At 35.7% G+C, this 25,410-nt stretch overlaps 1 protein-coding gene across 1 annotated transcript; it reads left to right on the top strand.

Annotated features, from left to right (window-relative positions):
• Positions 1 to 1,094: 1,094 nt before the first annotated feature.
• On the top strand, positions 1,095 to 23,408 carry LOC138712003 (F-box and leucine-rich repeat protein 13-like). The gene is made up of 2 exons (XM_069843367.1): positions 1,095 to 1,191; positions 21,669 to 23,408. Exons 1-2 carry the CDS (start codon positions 1,123 to 1,125, stop codon positions 22,947 to 22,949), a joined length of 1,350 nt encoding a protein of 449 aa, XP_069699468.1. The 5' UTR covers positions 1,095 to 1,122; the 3' UTR covers positions 22,950 to 23,408.
• Positions 23,409 to 25,410: the final 2,002 nt, after the last annotated feature.

The following is a 25,410-nucleotide window of genomic DNA, read 5'->3' on the forward strand; positions in this document are numbered from 1 at the left end:
GAACTGTAAATGGATGATATTTTTTTATAATACGTACATAATTTTATTAAAAATGTTAAAGCATTATTATTATTATTATTATTATTGGTGAAGATCAGAATTTCTCGCGTCCATGAAATTAAAATTTAGAGTTAATGAAGGCTGTTAAAACAATTAATGAAATACGAGATACGCAATTACTCTTGTACGTCCAAGTACAGAGGATGAAACACGAACGACTACGAAAAGAAGTAGGCCTATTGAATGGATGCCACTAAGAGAGAGAAAAAAAAGAAGACTTGGAAAACGCAGAAATACACGAGAGAGAGATGAAAAAAGAGCTACACAGGAATGAGGCGTGAAAAAAGATTAGATGAATAGAATTTTATCGATGCTAAGAAAGATGAAAATGTATTTTATTATTACTATTATTAGTATTATTATTATTATTATTATTATTATTATTATTATTATTATTATTAATGGAGCGTATGAAATGGACAGATAGAATAAGAAATGAAGCTGTGCTAGAAAAAGTGGGTGAAGAAAGAATAATGCTGAAACTAATCAGGAATAGAAAAAGAAATTAGCTGAGCCACTAGCTAAGAAGAAACTGCCTACTGAAGGATGCACTAAAAGGAATGGTGAACGGGAGAAAAGTTCGGGGCAGCAGAAGCTATCAGATGATAAACAGCGTAAGGATATATAGATCGTATGCAGAGACTAAAGATGAAGGTGGAAAATAAGAAAGATTGAAGACTGCTGGGTTTGCAGTGAAAATTCTGCCCTTGGGCAAAAAACGATGAATTATCATCATCATCCGTAACAATACTATACAGTAGTATAAAGATTATGAACATTATAACATGTATCTAAACTAACATAACTAGGCAGTCTTTTCACTAATTATTATTATCTATATTTGTTAAGTTTCATTCCCATAAACTAAGGAAACTAACAATTTAACTGAAAAATTAAGCACATGTTGCGCAGAAGTTCGTTGCGTGCAACATAAATAAGGTCTTCTCAAAACTCGCAAATATATCGATGATCGCTGATCGTTCGATTTGACCACGGATTCAACAGTCTAAACTCCCACTCAGATCAGTTGTCAGTTCCCGGCTGGGATTTGTACGAGCCATTATGGCTGGGGCACAGGAAGTCGTGCGAGCTGCTGACATCGTATGTACGGACTCCGAGCAACGAGATGAGGTAATTTCATTTCTATGCTAGTACAGTTGCACTTGAGTTACTCAAATTAATTTGTCTAAAATGCAGAAAATTAAAGGATTTCAGATGGACTGATATATATTTACGCGTGACTGTCATAATACATGCGTTCCCATTTGACAGTAATGATATTGCTAATTTGAATTATATAAATATGAAATTGCTTGGACACTCAATATTTTAGTTCACTCAATTCAATCTTAGGGTAACATTTGTGACTTGAGTAATATTATGTAATAAATCCTTTACGTTTTGTTAGTGTTTTAGACCATTTCTGGAATCGTCCTAAATTTCTTTTCATCTTCAGCATTTACATTAAAAGACATTTTGGAATTCTATCATTCTACATTATACTGTATTACTATTATGTTTTTCAATTCAATCTTTAGTTTTTAAGATGTTTAAAAATTAATTACATTCGTAAACTTCTAAGAATACCCAAATTTCGATTTTTGACATGCATGTTCTTGCATCCGATGTACAATGGAATATACAGAGTGTGAGGGGTATAAGTGCCGCCCTTTTCACAGTCGTCGGGGAATGTCTACAGGATCAAAAATGTTTATACAACATAGGTCAAAACTTGATAGTATTCCCAGAAAAAAATATGGTGAAACGAGAATTGAGCGGATTCCGACGATTTTGCAATAGAAAATGTTCGAATTACAAAGCGAATTTGATGGAATTTTTTTGTGGAGATGCATTTTAAAACTTAAGGATTCCATTGGTAATTGTTACAAGTAAACTAATTCTAGAGATATGTGGTAAATTACCTGAGAAATGACACGTCCAACGTAATGCGAGTGCGAACGTTCCGTTTTCTAGCCAGTGAAACGATTTTAGTGATATGAAACACACGATGCGATGTAATGTAAAGAACGCAGAACTCTTATTAATTCAATACCCACTGAAAAACACTCAACTAGAGCATATAATACTACAATAAACATAAATTTCACAACTGAAAACTTTCTTTCGAAGCCCGCCATTATGATACGCAATGGCGCACTTCAACTGCCAACGTAAAAAAAAAAATCACTACTTCACGACAGCCACACTCAATCGCTTTCTCCTTCTTCGAAACGGACACCTCCGGGATAGAGCAATTTTACATCTTCAAGCAGAGCCTCAAAAGGATCGCGCGCTAGCCTCGAACAATCCTTCCTCCATAAATATTCACAAAGGTGATCACTGAGGTCTTCCTTGCGCACGCCTCCCCGAGACAGACGTCCCCTAAGTCCACGCCATGCGTTTTCGATCAAATTCGTGCATGCACCACTTTCCGGATCAACAAAGTTGAGGCTGTGATTCACAGTCAAATGACGGAAATTGTTAACATCCAGGCCTTCATATCCCTTCCAGCAGTCCGTCATAATCGTGCTTTGAGCGGCGACATGTTTCCCAATAAGACGAAGCAAAGTATCTTTGTCCCTCTTATTATTCGGACAAATCTCCAATCGCACTTCCTTCGTCTCACGATCTATCATGCCCAAAACCCAAGAACCCTCCACAACACGACCAGCCTCAAATTTTCTACGTCCAATCTTGCATTCATCAATTTCTACTATATGATTCGGCCCTCCAATTCTAGGTTCGTTCTTGTAACGGCGATCCAGAATATCTGAAAGAAAAATAAAACTTATAGCAAACAAAAGCCTACAAAAACCTAACCTAACCTGTCACAGTTTCGTATATCCAAACCATAACAAAAGCCTAAACTAACCTAACCTGTCGCAGACACGCCTATACAAGGCATAATAAAAACCTAAACTATCCTAACCTAACCTTGCACAGTTTCGTATATGCAAAGGAAAAAAAAGCCTAAACTAACCTAACCGAACTTCTCACTAAAATCCTAAACTAACCCAATCTAACCTGCCACAGATTTGCCTACACAACGCATAAAAAAGTTAAAATATCTAACGCATCATAAAACCCTAACCTAACCTAACCTAACCTAACCTAACCCAACCTAACCTGCCACAATTTGCCTACACAAGGCATAAAAAACTAAAACTATCTAACGCACCATAAAAACCTAAACTAACCTAACCCAACCTAACCTGCCACAGATTTGCCTACCCAGGGCATAAAAAAGCTAAAACTATCTAACGCATAATAAAAACCTAAACTAACCTAACCTAACCAAAACCCTAAACTAACCTAACCTAACCCAACCTAATCTGCCACAGATTTGCCCAAACAAGGCATAAAAAGTTAAAACTATCTAACGCATCATAAAACCCTAACCTAACCTAACCTAAACTAACCTAACCTAAGCAAAACTCTAAACTAACCCAACCTAACCTGCCACAGATTTGCCTACACAAGGCATAAAAAGCTAAAACTATCTAACGCATCATAAAAACCTAAACTAAACTCACCTAACCTAACCTAACCCAATCTAACCTGTCACAGATTTGCTTACGCAAGGCATACAAAGGCTAAAACTAACTAACGCATCATAAAAACTTAAACTAAACTAACCTAACCTAACCTAACCAAAACCCTAAACTAACCTAACCCAACCTAACCTGCCACAGATTTGCCTACACAAGGCATAAAAAAGCTAAAACTATCTAACGCATCATAAAAACCTAAACTAACCTAACCTAATCTAACCTAAGCAAAACCCTAAACTAACCTAACCTAACCCAACCTAACCTGCCACAGATTTGCCTACACAAGGCATAAAAAAGCTAAAACTATCTAACGCATCATAAAAACCTAACCTAACCTAACCTAAAATCCTAAACTAACCTGTCACTAAAATCCTAAACTAACCTAACCTGTCACTAAAATCCTAAACTAACCTAACCTAACCTGTCACAAATAATTACGTAACGCATCATAAAAACCTAAGCTAACCTAACCTGTCACTAAAATCTTATCTAACCTAATCTAACCTGTCAGTAAAACCCTAAAGTAACTTAACATGTCACAGATAATTACCAAAGACATAATAAAAGCCTAAACTAACCCAATCTGCCATAATAGTTCATTTTCTTACCTCTACGCACTTCCTTCAAGTATGAAAACCAATCCGCGATCGTTGACTCTGCTACATCTGGTACATTCGTCTCATCGCACTCCCTTATTGTTTGGGAGTACGAGAACTTCACAGCAAAACCGTAAATTATAAGGAGAACTCTCATAGTTGACAATCTCGCACGACTGAAAAATGTGTTATTTGCAGCAGACAACTTAAATGTTCCATAAACCTCATGCCCGGCGCATTTTTTTTGACAATGAAAGAAACCGTATTTGTCTCTCCTGCCAAATTGAGGATACAGCAACTCCCCACAAAGTGGACACTCCATATTTGCGGGAAGCAGACCTTTCTCCCGGCACCACTGTTGCGCTTCATTTTCAGTATTAATAATGCTCAGCTTCCTAATATTAATACGATCAGCCATTTCCACACTACGAATTCCCGCTCGAACATTAGAAACTAGCGCGAAACATTCGTAATCTTATATCGATAGCTATGAATATATACATTTCAAATACCCGCTCAACCATCCAGCTGGAACATTGCAAACTAGCGCGGAACGTTCGTAATGCCTCGTAAGTTATGTTGGTATGACATGTAAGATGGCTGAAAGTGCAGGAAGAGAATACGCTCAATCCTCGTTCAACCAAAAATATTTCTTTTCTTATTTTATTTGCGTTATACAGCTTATATCGTTAGTAAAATTACTAAAATAATTACATCAGTAGGTATATCTAGCAAAGCGTTAATATTAGTTTAAATAAATATGTGTGTTCTATTACGTTTTCGTGAAATTAAATAAAAATGCATGCTTAAATTTGTTATCTAATATTCTGGCGTTAGAGACGTGCCAACGTGTTCAGCAGGCAGTACTCTGCACAGACGAGAGCTGAGTTCAAGCTCCCTGTTCATAGGTCTACTGCAGAGCGGATGACAGTTCAGTACAGGGAATTCGATAAACAATTTACAGTGTCATTTACAGTTTAGGAATATCATATGTTATTAATTTAAGTGAGATGAGAAAGATGTACCGTCAACGTTTTCCTCAAACAAGGTTACCTAATCGGTGAACTTTTGTAGCAGTTTCGAAAATCACACAACCAGATTAAAAAAAATGATACTGCTTTACGGAAGCGGGAGAGATAAAAATTTTATATTACAAAAAAAGTTCGTGTGATTTTGTGCAGAAAACCATTGTTTATTTTTTAGACATACAATAAAAAATGGAGCAATATTGTTACGTAAAATGTGAATTTATCATAATGTTCTATTAATGAGATTGAAAGTTTGTATTTGCTGCTCGTTTTATGTAAACAACAGTATTATCATGGTCTGCTCCTGCATTAGAACAGAGCACCTGTACCCGTATGTCTGTACCTTCTTGAGCTGTGCTGTGTACTTATAAACCCACTCCTCCCCAGCCAGCAACGTTGCAAAACGTTGAATATTGCAATTAGAAAAAAATTGTAAGGACATTTTTTCCTCCTTATGGCATGAATAATCATCAATTAAAATAATGATACTTATACTCCTTACACCCTATATATTGTATTAGTTTTCCTTAATTTTATTCAGAATAATATTTTTAATGTGAATTATCTTTCAATACTATATTTTTTATTTTTATTTTAGTAGGTTATTTTACGACGCTTTATCAACATCTTAGGTTATTTAGCGTCTGAATGAGATGAAGGTGATAATGCCGGTGAAATGAGTCCGGGGTCCAACACCGAAAGTTACCCAGCATTTGCTCATATTAGATTGAGGGAAAACCCCGGAAAAAACCTCAACCAGGTAACTTGCCCCGACCAGGAATCGAACCCGAGCCACCTGGTTTCGCGGCTAGACGCGCTAACCGTTAGTCCACAGGTGTGGACAATATTATATTGGTAGGCTTCATCTTCATGGTTACCCAATGAAGGCAGCTATCCTATTATAAGATTTTCTCTGTGTTATTTAATATCTTTACGCATTAATATTATTTTTATTAAGAATAACATCTTTATTTCAACAAAATTTTAATTACAGTACGGTATAAGATTTACGAAAGTTTATTGATTGTATTTATGGCAAGTTACTTTCCGACACTTAAATTCGTATCGTAGGCTATAATGTTGAATGGAGCACAGAGCATGTACAGTACAGTAGACGAGATCTGTCTGGTGACTAGACATGTGCCGTGGCTATAGGCCTATTGCCAATGGGTTATGGAGGGGAATTGTTTTAATCTGAGATGAACTTCCGTGTCGGTAGATCCATATAAAATATATATAGGTTATCAACTAGGTTATTTAGCGTCGATGGATAGCGAGATGGTATTTGGCGAGATAGGTCGAAGATTCGTCATAGATTACTTGGCATTCGCCTTACGGTTGGGCAAAACCTATGAAAAATCCCAACCAGGTAATCGTCCAAAGCGGGAATTGAACCCGCGCCCGAGCGCAACTCCTTGTCGGCAGCCTTTGCCGATTGAGCTACGTCATCATGAAACAAACTGTCTTTCTGATAGCTCATTTTTTTCCTTCTCGCACAGTTCAAATGCTAGGTCTCGCCTCTTCATCTGTACAAAGTAATAGTTCATAACTTTTTTAACAGACTGAAGTAATGTAGTACGCTGTTGTTCCTGACCTAATAATAAATCTGGAAATGTATTACAATATGTTCAGAATGTCGCAAAATTAGAAATGATCTTAGGATGAAGGTTTAAAACACTAGGTAGGGCTACTTTTAAGAATTTCTCGTATATTATAGAATTTCAAGATTATCTTGAGAATTGTTAATATTAGTCCTATAATACTACTAAACTAATTTTTGGAAGAAATTTTAATAATCAAATATTGTTCTCCACACATTCTTAGACATGTATGTTAAATGAAGCGGGAACCAAATTCTATCGTGGAAGGAAGAATATCGGTAGGCAATATCTTGAAATATAGGCTAGCCTACGTAACAGAAATCCGGAATTTTTTTATGTAGATCTATTGTCTAGGTAAGCAGCACAACATTAGATTGCATGAACACTCGTTGACTGTATTTCACTGTCTTGAAAAAAAAAAAAATACCGTCCAAACTTAACATGGGCAAGTAATCTGTCTAGACGGTGATCATCGCATCAGCTTTCGGAAATATAATCTCGAGAATTACACACTACAATACAGATGTAATTTATTAGCTTGCCTTATAATAATAATAATAATAATAATAATAATAATAATAATAATAATAATAATAATAATAATAATAATAATGAACTGTCGACCATAATCATCGATGCATAATTCACAACTTTTTAAAAGTTTTCTAGTCACTTGCTGGACTTTGTGTCTATCGATAGAATTAGACTGTAGGCACAAGGTTCGTTTCATTCAATTTATGAACAACTATCATCTTATATAAGACTTTAGATTTGACACCTTCGTCATTTTCCAAGCTTATCTCTTGGATACACCTGCCTGTTGAGCTAATTTTTTAAAATGATTTCGTGGGAGACTCTTCTGGCCTATAGCAGTATAGTCAACGTCGAGATTTTCTTGAGTAAAGTGCTATTTATGCTCCTTTTTTATTTAAAATCTGTTTCTTTCACTTATTTCACTAAATTCTGGTTTGTTGACTCAGATTGTTGTTGAGCGCGAAGGTATTTTCGTAGAAATATAGTACGGCACGTCTTGTGAGTTTTCTTCGCAATATAGTTACATAATATAAATGAAGATTCTCTGTTCTAATGTTTGCTGCATTGCCACAACCTGAACGGAATGGAAGTCAGCTGTATACTAATGCTCTAAGCTTGACATTCCTTCAGCCTGTATCAACTGTCCGTACTACGTAACACAAAACCCTTCCGATGCTTGATCCAGGAATGTATAAACTACTTCGGCTGCCGCGCTCAATCGACAGTATAATAGGCCTAGTAGGCCTACTCGTAAAGGTCAACGGCATTCATTTGAGCGAAACATGTTTATTGGCGAACATGCTGTACTTTCTCACTACACATTACGCTTTCCGCAGCAGTTCAGCATCTTTGTGATGTTGCAAATGGTTTTCTTATGTAGGTACAAACTGCCTCCCAACGGAGGCCCTTACGCCTCTTATACTGACATATGATTTACAAATATATTTATATAAGAATAAAAAGAAGAAAAAAAAAGAAATTGATATGTATACTAAAATCTTCTTAAAATATATCTTAAGAGTGTAAATGATTATTTAAAATTTGACATTTTTTTCAAAACTATTGTGACAATGTCGTCTATTAAAGATTTAGGCAAACCAAATGGTTTTCTAAACGTATTAAAGAATTTTGGAATAATACCACGAGCCCCGATAAAAAGACCAATCACGTCTGTGTGTTTAAGATGGTATTATTATGCTTCATTATTAGGAACACTTTATAATACTCGTTTCCTTTTTTATGTTATTTTTAATTACAGTGGAAGCTTTTAAGTTCGGCAGAAATCAAGTTCGACATTCTATAGTTCGACTGTTTACGTAAGAGAATTAGGCGGTCAGCGCGTCTCGCTGCGAAACCAGGTGGCCCGGGTTCGAATCCCGGTCGGGGCAAGTTACCTGGTTGAGGTTTTTTCCTGGGTTTTCCCTCAACCCAATACGAGCAAATGCTGGGTAATTTTCGGTGCTGGACCCCGGACTCATTTCACCGGCATTGTCACCTTCATATCATTCAGACGCTAAATAACCTAATGTTGATACAGCGTCGTAAAATAACCCAATAAAATAAAAAAAATAATAAAAAGAGAATTAGACACGCCCCTATACGTGCACTAAGAAATGGGTTTGCCATTTGAATGGGAATTGGTTCTGTGTTTTGTAGTGATACTTTTGTTACAGGAAAACAGAATATTTTATTGATTAGGACATCTATATTGATCACTGATTTTGAATTAATGAACTGTTCTTTTTCTATTTGAGAATTGTGCCATTTGTGAGACGAAACTCGCTCTGGTATTAGAAGCGTATACACAAGTCTCGGGGCGGACAGGAAATGCAAGTACAGTACTGTATTCGTTGATGGATAACCAATAAGAATTCGTATTCATTTCACCTGCCACACCCACTACCCTTATTGGATTGAACTTTCAATTCTGTTTTGTCGAACTTAGGAGAGTCCACTGTACTTAATACCGGAAATTTCGCATAAACTGTTTGTGTGAATGATAATTTAATTCTAGTGGTAGGGGTTTTCATTCTTCTGAATATTCTTATATATTTTTTACTCGATCATCATAACCATCACCATCATAATTCATGTATTATGCGTCTTCTGCCTGTTACTACACTTTTTTTCTGTAAAATATTTCACTTTCTTCTCTTCTTGCTTCTTCTGGTAGGCCTACATATGTTGCAATGGCTGATAAGTAACCTCTGTCAGTTTTATATCTTACTAAACACATTCTTTCATTAATTCAGCAGTTATACTCTACAATTGAGGGCTTCAGTGGAAAAGGGGCCTATGCCACAAAAAACTAAATTTTGTAGAATAACCATTCATTCCACTATGATTCTCTCTTCAAGTGAAGAAGAGGCATTTATAAATGCTTACCATGTCTGGTAGACACATGCCACAAGATTGGAAGTTCATGAGAGGGGTTCTAGATGAAAAGATCTGTCAGATTATCGAAGAAACTAAAGTCAACAGGAATGTGGCATGGGCCCCTCAATTCTTTTCTACCATTTTTCATTGAGAACTAGGATTACCCCAGCCTGAGCTCGTTTATTTTGTTCAACTCCACTGTAAATCATTGTACCTAATTTCCCCAGGCCTCTGGTTCCTTTAAGTTTTTTCTTGGTCTCGTTGATAAAAGCGATATTAATTTTCCTTCTGTTCACTGTTTAAAAGTTCATTTTCCCTAGTCGAAATTCCTCTGATGTTTCATGTTGTCAAGTTATGTTCTGCAATTCCAAAAGTTTGTCATTTATATGTTGCCGGTTCGTCGTCATAGCGATATTTGTTGAATTCCTGTCTAGTTTGGTAATTAATTTTCTCTTGGCCGTCTAACGAGGGCTGCACAAGTATAGTTGGGGTAATGGGGTTGCCACCTTACTGCCTCATAACCTACAGAGTTTTCTGTTGGCGTAACTTCCCTTAGGCCAGGGCCGGGCATGAGAGCGGCTCCATTTAGTCAGCCAGAGCTGCTCTCGCTCCGCAAGGCACTTCAATTCCAAGCCAGAACAGAACGCTCACGCAGTGGCGGACTCGCATTACAGCTACCTTCCCTGCATTAATATAACAAGAGCCACGGTTGTTCTAGTCATTCAGTCTGTTAGTATATAATAGTTTATAAGGATATTACATCAATCCATTGTACATTACAGAATTTATAACACTCTTATTAATTTAATGAAATAAACTTCGCTCTGTGCACACACACAAATCATTAGGTTTATTTACATAACTGCACATACTGCAATCTCCTCACCACGGTTCTACGAGACAGGCGTATGGCTTCCACTTCCCCTACTTGCTGTGGAGAGTTCATCTGCCAATATAATTAAACATCGCTTGATGAAATTACGTTCGTTGAATGTTTTCAATTCCTTTGCAATTTCGTGGCAAATTTTGTAGCTAATTCTCATAGCCGATTCACTAAGTGCATTATTGTCATTCTGTTAATATATAATATAATATAATATAATATAATATAATATAATATAATATAATATAATATAATATAATATAATATAATATAATATAATATAATATAATATAATATAATATAATATAATATAATATAATATAATGTATATGATATATATGATATGATATATGATATGACCACAAATTAATACAACTTAAAGGAAATGTTTCTCAGGTACATTATATTAGAGTATTTATTCGTTATTTATATTGCTTTATAAGTTATTATAGTACATTTAGTAATATATAATTTTAAATTATACAAATATTATGATATATCACAGTATAGTATATTACAGTTCATGATATATCATATTATATATGATATATCATGAACTGTAATATACTATACTATGATATATCATAATACTTGTATAATTTAAAATTATATATTACTAAATATATAATAACCTATAATGCAAGTGTAAATATCAAATAGATATTCTAATATAATGTATCTGAGAAACAATTTCTTTAAGTTGTATTAATTTATGGCGTTCATTACCAACATATTTGTCATATTCAGTAGCATGTTGTAAAGAATAATGTCGTTGGATATTGAACCTCTTAATCAGTTGGAGTGTTTTATGCCAAATTAAACACTTTGCTAATCCACTGCTCTCTACGAAAAAGAACTCCTCGTCCCATGATACATTAAACGCATTGGGAATAGCGGGACTGTTTAGTGAATGAGCGGAAGCTCTTCAAAGTTCGCCATCTTACTGCAGAGTCACCACTGCACCGAAACTGAATGACGTCGCAAGATGCGCTCTTTAAAGCACACAGTGCTCATTTCTCAGAATCACGTAATGCGCCCAGCCCTGCCTTAGGCGGTTACCTTCCCTGGCTTAGGGGTCCAGTCTACACCTGAGTTTGTCAGTTTTCCTTTTCTTAGCCTATGTTGGTCTCCGGGAGGTATGTTATTTCCTTTCTACCCTTCATAATTCTACCTCTTGGTGAATATTTCCCTATTCGCTATCTGTGGACACGCTCTCTAGGGGTATGAACTCCCCTTTCTTTTTCAGTGTTTGTTTTTAAGACTTAAGCGAAAAGGAAATGGACGGGATTTCTGCGTTCCTTCCACTTTTCTTCTTATGCCCAGGGCTGCTCTAGGCAGGATCGGAACCTACAAGCGTAGATTTTACGTAGTGCTAAAGCTGCCCAACTTAGTCGTTACATGCTCAACAGCAGGCGGGTAATTTTGTTTCACAGTGTAAATTTAATTTGTGTAGCTATAACAGGTTACGAGTAAATTAGATGAAACTCGTTAAGTTTCACGTAATCCTCATGATTAATGGAAAATCAGCAAATGTCTAGTTACTATTAGTCTTTCTATATAGAACATTACTTGGAAGATGAAATACAAAATCTGTAAATAAATAGCAGAACGTAAACTAGCAAACTATTTGAATTGTAATTAAATTGTAACTTCTCAAAGGGCAGCATTTGTTTAAGCATCTTCAGCAGACGTTCAATACTTTTTTTTTATATTAGATGATGACCATGCTTGTGCAAATAAACCATTTTTTCTCTTACAGATAAGAGACATTATAATTTTTTGTTACGTTTGATACGTTGACAATTTCAACAATTACTGTAGGCTATTTTGTTTTGAGAGATCCCAGAAGCCTTCTATCCTGTCTTCGGTCATCTTCCCAAATCTTTCTAGACAAATACTGAGATAGTACTAATTTAGAGTCCTAGCCAGGCTCCTTCCCAATCCTAAATAAGCCTTCACCACCATTTCTCGTCTATCATATCAGCAGAAATTTTGGACTCAAAATATATAATGAATTAATTAGAGCTTACCCTGAGCTAAGTACACTTAACACACACAGATTTAAGAAACAAATCAGATTAATTATTTGATTGTTTAAGCTAATTGAGTTAAAATTGATACTCTAATATTTATGTACTTTCGTATTTTCTATTTGTATATAGACCCTATTATTACATGCTGTATTATTTTACCATTTATTAATGTTATTGTGCTCAATGAACTCTTAATTTTGTGATATATTTTGTATAACTGATCTGAACTGCACCCGAGCACGAGCTTCTTCTCTTTCGGGCTGCAATGCCTAATGTAGCTCAAGTGTAAAATATTAAATAAATAAAATAAAAAAAATATGATTACATGTTCACCGCGATAGGCATGCCATCTCTCCGTTGAAGTGACTTGTGTTTCTCAGCATCTCTCCATGAGGACAAGAACCCAGAATGTGAGAAGGTGTTTCAACCTCTTTGCAACAGCGCCGACAAAGAATGTCATTCTGGAATCTACCTGGCACAGATCTCACTGCTGAAATATTAGCGGTAGCAAATTCAAGTATTAGCCGAAGTATATTGCTTGAAGAGAGCTACTTCTTTGCCTTTGTTGTAAACTGCTCAACTCTGAGGAAGATAGTTCTCTCAACCTTGTCGTTTCTTTAAGTTGTGTATAGAACTGCATACGGTATCATGAGACGTTTCTTGAGTCTCGAAATTTAATTTCACTAGCGTTAAAAATTAAGCTTTCTTCTCTACTTGGAGATAACCTGGGGTGTGTGTATATCAAGAACAGTTCGAAGGTTCTTATGACTGCGTAAAAACAATGCATGACCTTGTCATAAATCATAGGCCTAGTATCAGAATGTAAACTGGATTCGAATGCAGGACAGTGAGTTCCATAATGAGTCTTAATCAACGCCGTAGTTTTGTGTATGGCAGGAGTAACATAAAAATTAAGCGAGCTTAAATAAATGTAAAATAATAAATATAAAATATAAATAAATTGCATATCAACTAACGCTCAATTGCCGAAAGCTGATAGAAAGAATTTGAAATTGGCTATATGATTATGATATGACAAGATATATGATATGATATATGATATGTGATATGATATGTGATATGATATATGATATGATATATGATATGATATAGCCTATATGATATATGATATGATATAGCCTATATGATATATGATATGATATATATAAATAATTTGTCAGCCAACTTTACAACTCAGTTATAGTGGACCTTCACATTTCTACTTTTCCATCCACCATCCCTTTATATATAGGCTACCACTCTTTTTTTTAGTTATACATTCATTTGCCAAGTATTTCTTGATTACTTTCTATTCTTCTGTTTTAACTGAATTTCCATCTATCCTTCACCATCTATCCTCTTCTCTTCTCACTCATCCCTACACTGTCTCCCGTCCGTTTCTCGCTTTCCTATTAAATATTGTATATTCCTTTCCTTATTAATTAGCATTATTTATTTTCTTCTCTACTCTCAAATCTACCTACTCTTAATCATTCTTTTCATTAGTGAGTTAGTTGGGAGGCCGGCGGGAAAAACACCTTTGGGGAGGCCGAGACGTAGATGCAAGGATAATATTAAAATGGATTTGAGGGAGTTGGGATGTGATGGTAGAGACTGGATTGATCTTTCTCAGGATATGGACCAATGGTGGGCTTATTTGAGGGCGGCAATGAATCTCCGGGTTCCTTAAAAGCCATTTGTAAGTAAGTTATAAAGAGTGGCTCTGTCTTTGTCTTCAGGTGAGAGAAGTGTGTTGAAAATCGAATCTACTCATTGGGATCGATTGAATTTAATTTAATTTCGGGAGGAGGCACTATGACCCAACACGACGATCTAGATCAGTCATGTCAACTAAAGCCCATAGGAGCAAGCGCGCGCTTTAGAACTCAGGAGAGCCTGAGCGCTTTAGAGCGGAAAGGAGAGAGAGAAGAAAGAGGTAGTATATGCCGTTTGGTCGAGCTATATACAGGGATGGCCAGCATTGATTCATTGGATAAAGGAAAGAGAACTTATTAAAACTGTGTCCATGTTTATTTTTAGATTTGTCTGAGAAGTATAAGTGCATAATGAGAATGTAAATTTTAATTTTAATGCTCATTTTTCACAAGTTTGATTTTTTTATTCAAAAGAAATATTTTCTCAACTTTTCGTATAGAAAAGTGAAATTTTCAGGTATAGGCCTATTTATTTAGTAGCCTTACAGAATGTTTTCGTAAATCTAATATACCGTATATACGTATTACTGAAGATAATGTATTACAAATTTTGAAAATATTCGCATGGAAAATGTTTGTAAGAAATTAATTAAAAAAAAGTAGCTACTGTTACATCATAAGCAAAAGATATGGGCCCATGTGTTGTAAAAATGTCAGCTCTATAGCTTCAGCAGATTTCGAGAAAATAATTTAATATTCTGATGATGGGAAGTTGCTCATCAATAGCACCTTAAAAACATAATGCGATAAGAGTTTTGTTATGTAATATTAGTTACACTTAAAACATATACAGCACCTAGGTAACTTTACTTTGTATTGTAATATTGTTTTGATTAGTTCATTGATTACTTTTATAAGGCTAAAGATACCATCAATATCAATTTCAACTTACCATGTCATACTCGGTCTCTTTTTTTGGAATATTACTTTCTTTATGAATGATGTGATTCATTCGCTTAGTACTACTATTGAATTTATGTGAATATTCCTTCATAACTCTTTATTATTCTATTAACTTTTAAAACACAACTGCAATATTAAGAAATTGGTGTTAGTACTTTTGTTTTAAAGACAATATAGATAATATCAAACAGAAATAAGTCATATAAAAATGACATAAAATTTCACTTTCCGTTTGAAGTTTATGCACCACTTATATATTATTTTAATGTACCGAAGTACATATAGTATTTCCATGCAGATATTCTGCGTCATCATACGATGAAAGAGTAATGGAACGGAGAAAAACTCTCTCCGGCGCCGGGATTTGAACCCGAGTCACTCATACGAGTGCACCTCAGCACATGCGTGGACTTCAGTCCTACGTTCATAGATATCTATGACGTAGTGCAGATGGCGGCCACTAGAGGAACCCAAGAGTTGGAACTTAATCTGAGACGATTCTGTCCGACGCCGGGGTGGGTATCCGGTGTGGTTTAGTGGATAAAGCATCAGCACGTAGAGCTGAAAACCCGGGTTCAAATCCCGGCGCCGGAGAGAGTTTTTCTCCGTTCCATTACTCTTTCATCGTATTATGCACCACTGTTTTCTTAATCCAACAGGCTGCTTAATTCCTTCTTCCATACCCAGCACTTGATGCCCGCGCACGACGTAAAGTTCAGAAAAATGCGCTTGCTTTGACATCACTGATCTAGATGATCTATTGCGCTTACCCTCGGTAAGTGCTTTGCCACACATCGATTAACTGCACTTAAGTTCTCGCGTATCAAGTTACTGAGCAGGCAACCCCATTCGTTCCTAAACAAGCTCCCTCCGTGCGTCGCCAGCAGACGTTCGGAATGCTATGGAGTGATAACGGAATGGAGATCGAACGAAATAATGTAGATACCTAATGTGGGAAAACGGGAGAACCTTAAGAAAACCCCTCAGACCAGATCGGGATTCGAACACGGACCACCGGAGCGGATCTATCCAACTCGCTAGAATCTACCCCTTCAAGCTCGCTGGCTTCTGCTACCCTCTTCTCCTAATCTCCCATCCCTTCATCTCTTAGCTGGGTATGGATTTTAGAACAAATCTTGTGAAGTTTTATAAAGATGTAAAGACAGGTAATTTTTATTACAAAATTATCATTAAACATCGACAGAAATATACGTAGGCTTATACAGGGACATGATTTTATTTTTACTTCAATTTTTATTGTACCCGAGTTTTTAATGTACTTCATTCCCACCCCCTCCACTAGTAAACTTCCAACAGTTCTCCACACAGAACCAAGCGTGTCAAAGTCGTCTTAAGGTCATAGTAAACACAAACAGTACTGAGTGAGTATAGTACGTTCCAGAATTATGTTCGCTTTCAATATATTGAATCATATTCTCGCACAGGTACTGTCGTCCGTTTGCCCGGTTTCCCCCAACGGCTTCTGCTCGTCCCTCTGTAAAGCTAATGACTGGGGTGTCTTAGCTCTTCTCTGAAAACATTAATTTCTGTTAGGAATTGATCGTGTACGTAATATTTGTTTAAAATAAATAAATGGACCTTGTTAATTAACTGTCATGTGATTTCCATCCATTCTACGACCCTGCGACAAAACCACTTGGACGGACAGTAGATAACATGTCTGAGTAATTTTATCTTTTCGGATCGGGCAGAAGTGAAGATTGAATTTACAGTACGTAAGGTACTCTTTTATAGAGTAGGTGCAGAATTGTTTTAACATGAGTTACTAGTACGAAGGACGAAACTGGTAATTGAAATTAGATGCAATAGTCTATAGTGCGATAATATGCAAAGAAGAATATATTGAAGCCTGTATGGAAATGAACGACCACCATTTTCAAAAATATGTTTAAATATCCATATTATGATTATTTTTCATTTAACTTCATTTTCTATATTGTACGGTAATGTGCTGTAGACAGTATAATATACAGCGCATAATGAATACGTCTGCTTGAATAGCTCAGTTCGTGAGTAAAAGCACTTATATTGTTAATACAGTACTGTATATCGATTAAAGAAAAACCTAATAAAATTATCAAACTCAAAATAGCGATATTTCCTACTTTACGTAAGTGAATGAACTACTTTTCTTCCCTCCTATACCTAGTAAAGTGATTTGTTTGTATATTACGCCAGTATCATTGAACTCCAGTGGAAGGGGGTAGGAAACGGTGTTTCCGGTTCTGAATCTTTAATCCAAAGGTATAGCCAGGTTGATATTAGAAATGTTAGTATGTAGGTACATCACATTTTGTTTTAAAAATGTCAGTTTTTACTATATGTACCAATTACCCACAGAAAGTAGGTATAATTACATTCTTGACATAATACTTATTCCAATAAATCAGAGTTGCTCGGTAACATTAAATGTGTGGCTATATGGATAATTAAAGTATTTGAAAATGAATACATGATATAAAATAAATTGTATAATTCTATAAAAATAAATATCTTCATACCACACATTATTATAACGTATAATATCCAACCTGTTAATAAATAAAATATATTTCATTTTTCGTGCTACACATGATCTGTTGTAGCTTGCAATATTCAACCTGAAAATAAATAAGATCATTTCAGTGCTATAATACACATAATAAACTTACAGTACCCTATCTGTTAATAAATAGAAAAAAAAAGATTTCATTTTCATATTATACATAATTACAACTTATACTATCCACTCTGTTAATAAAACGATAATAAAATAAGTTAAATAAATGTTTCATTTTCATAATATTATACATAATTGTAACATATAATCCAGCCTGTTATAAATAAATAAATAAATAATAAATAACTAATAAATAAGTAACTAATAAATAAATAAATAAATAGACAGACAGACAAATTCATTTTATACTACTTACACATTGTCGTCGTGCATGAGACATTATGTTCGGTTCATTTTGTCGAGTATGGCGAAGTTCGATATCTGCCGATGTTCGCTTTGCAGGAAGAAGCCTGTCATGTTTGTTCGACAATATTATGAAAGTATTTCCTGTCCTCCTCCCCCATACTTTCATGCTTTAAATTAGCGTCGCGCATTACAGGCGTTATGTTCAGTTAAAGTTTGTCGAGTATAACGAAGTTCGCCGATGTTCGCTGTGCAGGAGGAGGCCCGTCATATTTTTTCCACCTTGTTATAAAAAATTCGCTGTCCTCCACTCTCATGTTTTAACCGCTTAGGGATTTGAGCACAAATCTTGCGATTAGTTTGTCATATGAAATAAGACGAAGTTTGTAATGTCTTGGTTTTCTCCCTCATGTTTGAACATTGCACAATACTAGTCGGTACTATGAACATACGTGTTTTATCTTTAATATATTTTGTTTGAATTATTTATACGTATATTTTTATGGGTGTTTAGTCATATTAATAACCACATAAATTACCTATCTCAACACTGCGTAACTTCGCAAGATATGTGTCTGGCATCATATGCAGCTAAAGCGTAAAGCGCAGGGAAATGAGGAGCTAAGGAGAAAGGCACCGAACATATGTAAGGAAGGAAAGGGAAAGATTGAACACAAGTAAAGGAGACTCGGCAAACTTGAACAGAACATAAGGCCTCTGACCGGTTTTCAATAGATGCGATTATTTTAGTTTACATGCTTCATTTCCACGTACTGCTGGATGCCTAAGGAGTAGGGCGAAGCTCGTAGTATCTTGATATCCCCTCTCATGTTCGAATATTGCACAACACTAGTACCTATTTAAATTTTCCTCCTTTTTCCATCCGCAGAGGAAGGTAGTCACTCATAGACGTGTTTATTCCTCATTCATGATCAGTGGAAGAAGTCCGATCTATAAATCTTCTTAACAACTCACCATTGCTTTTCTTCTAGACCAGTGGTCGTCAGCACTCGCTGCAATGTTCAAAGGGTACGCGGTGCCGTCCCGTGTGCACTGTAGTGCAACAGGGAGAGATAGAGAGCATACACGCTAGCAGCTACGAGAGCACTATAGTGCACTGCGTTTTCCGCGGGTAAGAGGCTAGCCCCAGCGTGCTCTGTGCTGACGACCCCTGTTCTAGACCAACATGTGTTTCACCTCTTTCAGAAGTGATACTTCACTCATTGCAGTCACCTCTGCGAAATGGAAGCGATGTTTTCTCGTTCTTTTTAGTTCTGATATAAATCACAAGCCCAGGGAGTGAGGGGACAATGCCATATTTCTACTAATAAGTACCGTAGTTTCCCCTAACTATGGTCCACATTTTTCACTTTTTTTGTATATTCAGTACTATTCATCCAGATTAAGTGAAATTTTGACTTCGGACTCTTGTAAGTGTGTATTAAATAAATATTGACATAATATGTGTTTGAAATTATTTAATTACACGTGTTAAAGAAATAATAAGCTTTGGTGCATAGTTGTATTCTGAGTTGCCCAACTATGGTCCACTCAGCTAGACTATAGCTAGAGCTGTAATTATTCCTAAATCAATACATTGAATTTCTAATTTAATGGTAGAAACATAATCTAGCATAGAAATATTAAAAATAAATGAAAAGTACATGGATTCTTTTTATTAGTACTCACTGCATAAACACATAAACAAGTGAAATCTGAAAGTCATTTTCTTGCAATAATAAATAACTACACTCATCTGCAAAAAAAACCGGGCCACATAAAGTTTCTAATTTTTTTTATGAGGTGGGAATCAGAAAACCCATTATGAAATGAAGAAAACATTGCTTCTCTTTTTTATTATGACTTGTGTTATTATTTTCAACGCCAAACAATGGATATAATGAAAAGGTGTAAAAACTTACAAATTGTCAGGGAACTGCCCTTTGTAGTTTTCAAGTTGTTCAACTTCAAATAATATTGTAGCTATAAGGTGATCGATAAATTTGAAACTATAACTTTAGATCTTCGATAATTGCGTCACAAATTTCTACTGCTTGCCTTTTCTTTATCGTCGGAAGAAACTTCAATGTGTCTTCTTTTTGGTGATGTCGCATTATTTCTGTTTTCGGTCTCACGTTCAATGATACTAATGATTTCATCAATTTGATCCCCAACTAATTGTACACATTTCTCAAAATTACATATCCTATATTTTGTCGAATTTAACGGAATCATTACTTTTTATTTGCAGCTGATTGAAAATTATTTATATCATTCATTCATAGTGTTCTGCCCAAGGGCAGATCTTTCACTGCAAACCCAGCACATCTCAGTGTTTCGCATTTTCTGCCTTCCTCTTAATCCCCGCATATGATCCATATATCTTAATGCCGTCTATCATCTGATATTTCTTCTGCTCCAAACCCTTCTTCCATTCACCATTCCTTCCAGTGCATCCTTCAGTAGGCAGCTTCTTCTCAGCCAGTGAACTAGTCAATTCGGGTGCTATTCATAGACGTTTCGTTAGCCCGCACTACGAGCGTGCTAAAGCAGCCTCTGTTATCGACTGATTACTTGTACAGGATTCATATCATATCGCTAACACTGGTTTATGAATACGAAAAACGTTAGTTCGCTGATAATCCACCGGAAGCCCGCTCTAAGAATGTCTATGAATACGGGCCTTCCTTTTTATCTTTCTGATCAGTTTCAACATCATTCTTTCTTCATCCACTCTTTCCAACACAGTTTCGTTTCTCATTCTGTCTGTCCGTTTGACACTCTCCATCCTTCTCCATATCCAGAGTTCAAATGCTTCTAGTCGCTTCTCCTCACTCGTCGTAATGTAAATGTTTCTGCCTCATACAATGCTACACTCCACACAAAGCACCTGAATCAGAGTTAAGGGAATTTTTTTAGAAACAGTAATTTAAATTGTCTCAGATTTTTGTGCAGAGTTCTACCTCTCCCCCAATATTTAAAAGAAGTCGACGTCTGTGGTCTGGAGGTCAAATAACAACGGACTAGGAATATTCTAAAACTTAAATCAAGACCCGTATTTGTTAAAAACTTCCCCATTGCGTTACACAAATAAAAGCATTTCCAAGAGCGTCGCGTAGCGTCAAAATGTAAATGAGACTATGCAAGTTGTAATCGGAATTATAGAGCACACGCTTTATTAGAATTAGTTCCAGTTCGAAAATACCTTCTATTTTCATGCTCAGGAAAAATGTGGTTAAAAGTAATATAATTATTTAGTTAAAATACTCTATTTTTTCAATAAATTCCTTACATTTCATAACGCAGTCATTTCCCCTATCGTGCTTACCGTTTACCGAGGAGAATTTGTGTGGATTCATCACTGCTTATACGTCTCTTTTTAAATGTAACAATAAATCCTGCAATAGCCCTTCCACCACAGGATTTCAGATTTATTTCATTCCAGTGTTATGGTGTATATTTCAGATGCCAGCGAAGAATATCAACTGTTTGGAAGACTCTGTGCTGAAGAAGATTTTTTCATACCTTAAAGCAGAGGACTTGGTGACAACAATCAGATACGTTTGTCCCTATTGGCGTAAACTCATCTACACAGATGACTTGTGGGAGCAAGTGTCTTTCTGCCCGCCGGGTTACATGTCCGATAAGGAGGTCATAAAGTTCATCAGACACATGCCACGAATCAAGTCAATCACGATTCTTCATTCAAGAGACATCGAAACATTGATGGACGCTCTATGCGCCTGCTGCTGGGACGTCAGGAAGATCATAGTCAGATGCAAGGCCAGTCTTAATCATGCCATGATACGGAGAACTCTCAAAACATTTCCGAATCTGACTACCTTCGAGGTCATGATCAGCGGATCGAAATTGTATCTAGATTATGCAAAGGCTTATGCGAAACAGTTACGAGCGAGAACGTTGAAAACGATTCAACGTTCTCGCGACTTCAGCATCAACAAGACAGTCAGTCGGAGGAGATGCATCTTGCAATGTATTATAATTACTTGTAAGATGACATCACAGATGTTTAAAATTCTCTGCACAGTGAAGTACTTGAAGCTTCTCTTTGTCTACAACATCGATAAGGATGTGTTCTCCATAGACATAAAACCTTTAGAAAATCTCCAACATTTGGAGTCATTGCAACTTGTTCATTTCAAGAATTCACGTTGGTGTAAGAGTGCATCAGTCTTAACTGGCAATGTTTTGTTTCTCAAACTGACCAAATTGGAGATAATTGACGCGGGACCCATGGTGAGCTCTGCAGTGAACTATCTGTTGCGCCGGTGCCCAAATCTGAAACTTCTCAACTTACAAGAAAACAATTTTACAGACAGTCTCTTAGAAGACGTAAGTTTCTGCAAGGATTTGGAGTATCTTGATGTCTCCAATAATGGCCAGTTGACTAACCGCTTTATAGAGAATATAGCAGATAACTGTCGCAAACTGAATTTTCTCGATATATCCAATTGTTCTCTCATGACTGATAAGTTTATACTGATACTTCAGACTTGTCGAGACTTAGAGGTATTGCATCTAGAAGGTTCAAATTTTATGGGACTTTACTTCCATTGCATACCATTCTTGTATCCTAAATTGGCTGAGTTGAATGTAAAACATTTTGAGTGCATGTTCGTTATATATGACATTAAAATGGAGATGCCCCACTTGAGAGTTAAAAACTGCACTTGTATGCAGGATGAAAAAATAGGCCTAAAATTCGATGATGTTCTCTTAGCCTAATAATTGGTCTCGTCTTTGTTTTGATTGGCATAAGATGAGATTTGGATTGTGAGGGTATTTGCTTAAGATAATTACTTGGAATGTTTCGTAGTGTAATGTGATATGATGAAATAGAAAATAATTTGATTATTTAATTTAAATTCTTTGGTATGTAAGTAAACAACCTCAACAGAGTTAGCAAAATGAATAGGCCTAATATTGGACAGAAAAATGTCAGTTGAAGACAAAGAAAATTATTCTTGCAATAAATGTAGACCTATAAGTTGAATGCACATAGTGTACCTAAAGATGGAAATATCACTCACATTGATGTAACTAGAAGTATTGTTGTTGACTTGGATTTTTTAGGAGAAATGTATATTCGTCAGTTATATAATTGTTCCTAATATTATTACTGTAGATCATTGTGTATAAGCTAATGTAAAATATGATAACAATTTTCAGTTTGAAATTATTATAATATTTTAACATGACTTGAGCATTTAACACAGAACACGCTTTAAGTAGCCTACAGCATAGATCTGTAGCCAAATAATTCACACATTATCAATTAAAAGTTGTTAAATATTCTAAATGACATAATTGAAATGTGGCAACTTCTTACATATTTGATTAATAAAACTGGATTGCATACTTCGTACAAATTTAAATGCAAATTACTTGCAAATGAATATAAATGTGCCGCTCTTAGATATGGCGATATGACTATGCTTTTTTTGGAATTCTTACTTTAAGTCTTAGTAAAATTTGAATGTCTTTAAGATGTTAACCAAAGAGATGTATTTCCTGGAAATATCCTGAATTGTTAATGGTTTTCTCAATTTCCAATTGCAACAATGAAAATATTGTTAATCAAATAAACTTTTTCATAAGTGTATATTATTTTTGGGAGTGTTTTTGCATACGCAAACGCATTGCATTATACAGTAATAAACATGAAAACCTATGCCTAATGTTCAGAATAAAATGTACTACGTTATTTCCATGAGGAATAATTCATTCGTCAATCGTGATTAACGTTTCCTACACTCTAATTGGAAGAGAAATTTTACACTGCGAATCGGTATTATATACAACGTTCCCTCTAATGAAAATTGTAACTAACAGATAATGTACAGCTGCCAAAAGAAAAAGTGGCCGCTCTCTAGAAGCTAAGATTTATTCGGGTATCTTCGCTACAATTCGAAGACAGGCTATGGTACATGTTATTGAACCACGTTGCCTGATGTATACAGTTATAATTAAAGTGTTCTGTGTGTTACTGTTACAGCCTAATGGTAACGTTCCGGGCTGGTATTCGTGAGATCGTGCGTTCGAACACAACCTAGTGTTCTTTGTTTTGTTTGTTTGTTTGTTTTTAAGAGAGAAAATATAATGGTTCCTGTCTCTTTTATGACTCTTTTAGTAATTAAGTTCAGGCTCATAAATGTATTATGCCATGACTTTATCATTATTTATTATGACATTATGACTGCAAATGGAAAGAGAGAAAGGAAAGATTTTATTCTCAACAAAAATATCTTTCGTGGCATAAAAAAAAACTTATTGGCGTAGAAAATTCAAACAATTACAATTTCACAAAACGAAACAAAAAGCTACGATTCAATATTATTAGTTCACTTTCCATCTCGATCACATCTTGCGGTCGAGTGGGCATGGAATCGATTAGTCTTTTCAAATTACGTCTGTTCTCAGCCACGCATCCCAGGATCCTGGACGAGCTTCCACAAATCATCAGGATGTCTTGGAGGGGGATTCAGACAATATTTTTTTTTTCGCATATGCTTCTTTACTTGTGCCCCTATAGCTAAGTCGGAAGAACGTCGGAATTTAATGTCAACGTCTCAGGTTCAAATCCTCGTCACTCCTTTTCATTTTGTTGTGTTTCAGGATAGTATAATGTAATAATGTAAGAAGAAACAACTATTATGCAAATGAATTATTCCAAATCTAACATTAAATTTATATTATGTCGCTAAAGAACGATAACAGAATAAAATAACTAATAGTAATATTTATAACGCTAAAGAACGATAACAGAATATAAATGATAACTTCTTTCTATTTATATCGCTAAAGAACGATAGCAGAATACAAATCATAACTTGAATATTATTTATATCGCTGAAGAACGATAACAAAATAACTTTAACAAGGCTCGAACTCACAACCTTCGAATCATTAAGCGAGCACTCTGCCGCTGCTCTACGAGGTGCAGATATTGAATGACTCCATAGTTCCGAAACTGCTTCTACAAGCGCATGCATCGTGTAACATCATCGTGATCCGAAGTGGACTTCGAAAATATTCGCTGTTCACGAGTGCGGCCCCCCCCCTTTTTTTTTACAGCTGTACATTCCTCTTTCAACTCTTCTGTTTTCATATCGTTCCCTTTCCCTTATCTCTCCTCTCTATCCGTGTTTGCTTCTCTCTCCCCTCTCCTCTTTTCGTCTTTGCTTCT

Source organism: Periplaneta americana, chromosome 13, assembly GCF_040183065.1.
Source record: "Periplaneta americana isolate PAMFEO1 chromosome 13, P.americana_PAMFEO1_priV1, whole genome shotgun sequence".
NCBI lineage: Eukaryota > Metazoa > Arthropoda > Insecta > Blattodea > Blattidae > Periplaneta > Periplaneta americana.

Bases quoted from the DNA above. Each gene is read 5' to 3' on its own strand.
- LOC138712003 (XM_069843367.1), top strand. From the start codon at position 1,123: ATGGCTGGGGCACAGGAAGTCGTGCGAGCTGCTGACATCGTATGTACG. The intron at 1,192-21,668 runs GTAATTTCATTT...TGTATATTTCAG, and splicing joins ACTCCGAGCAACGAGATGAG to ATGCCAGCGAAGAATATCAA.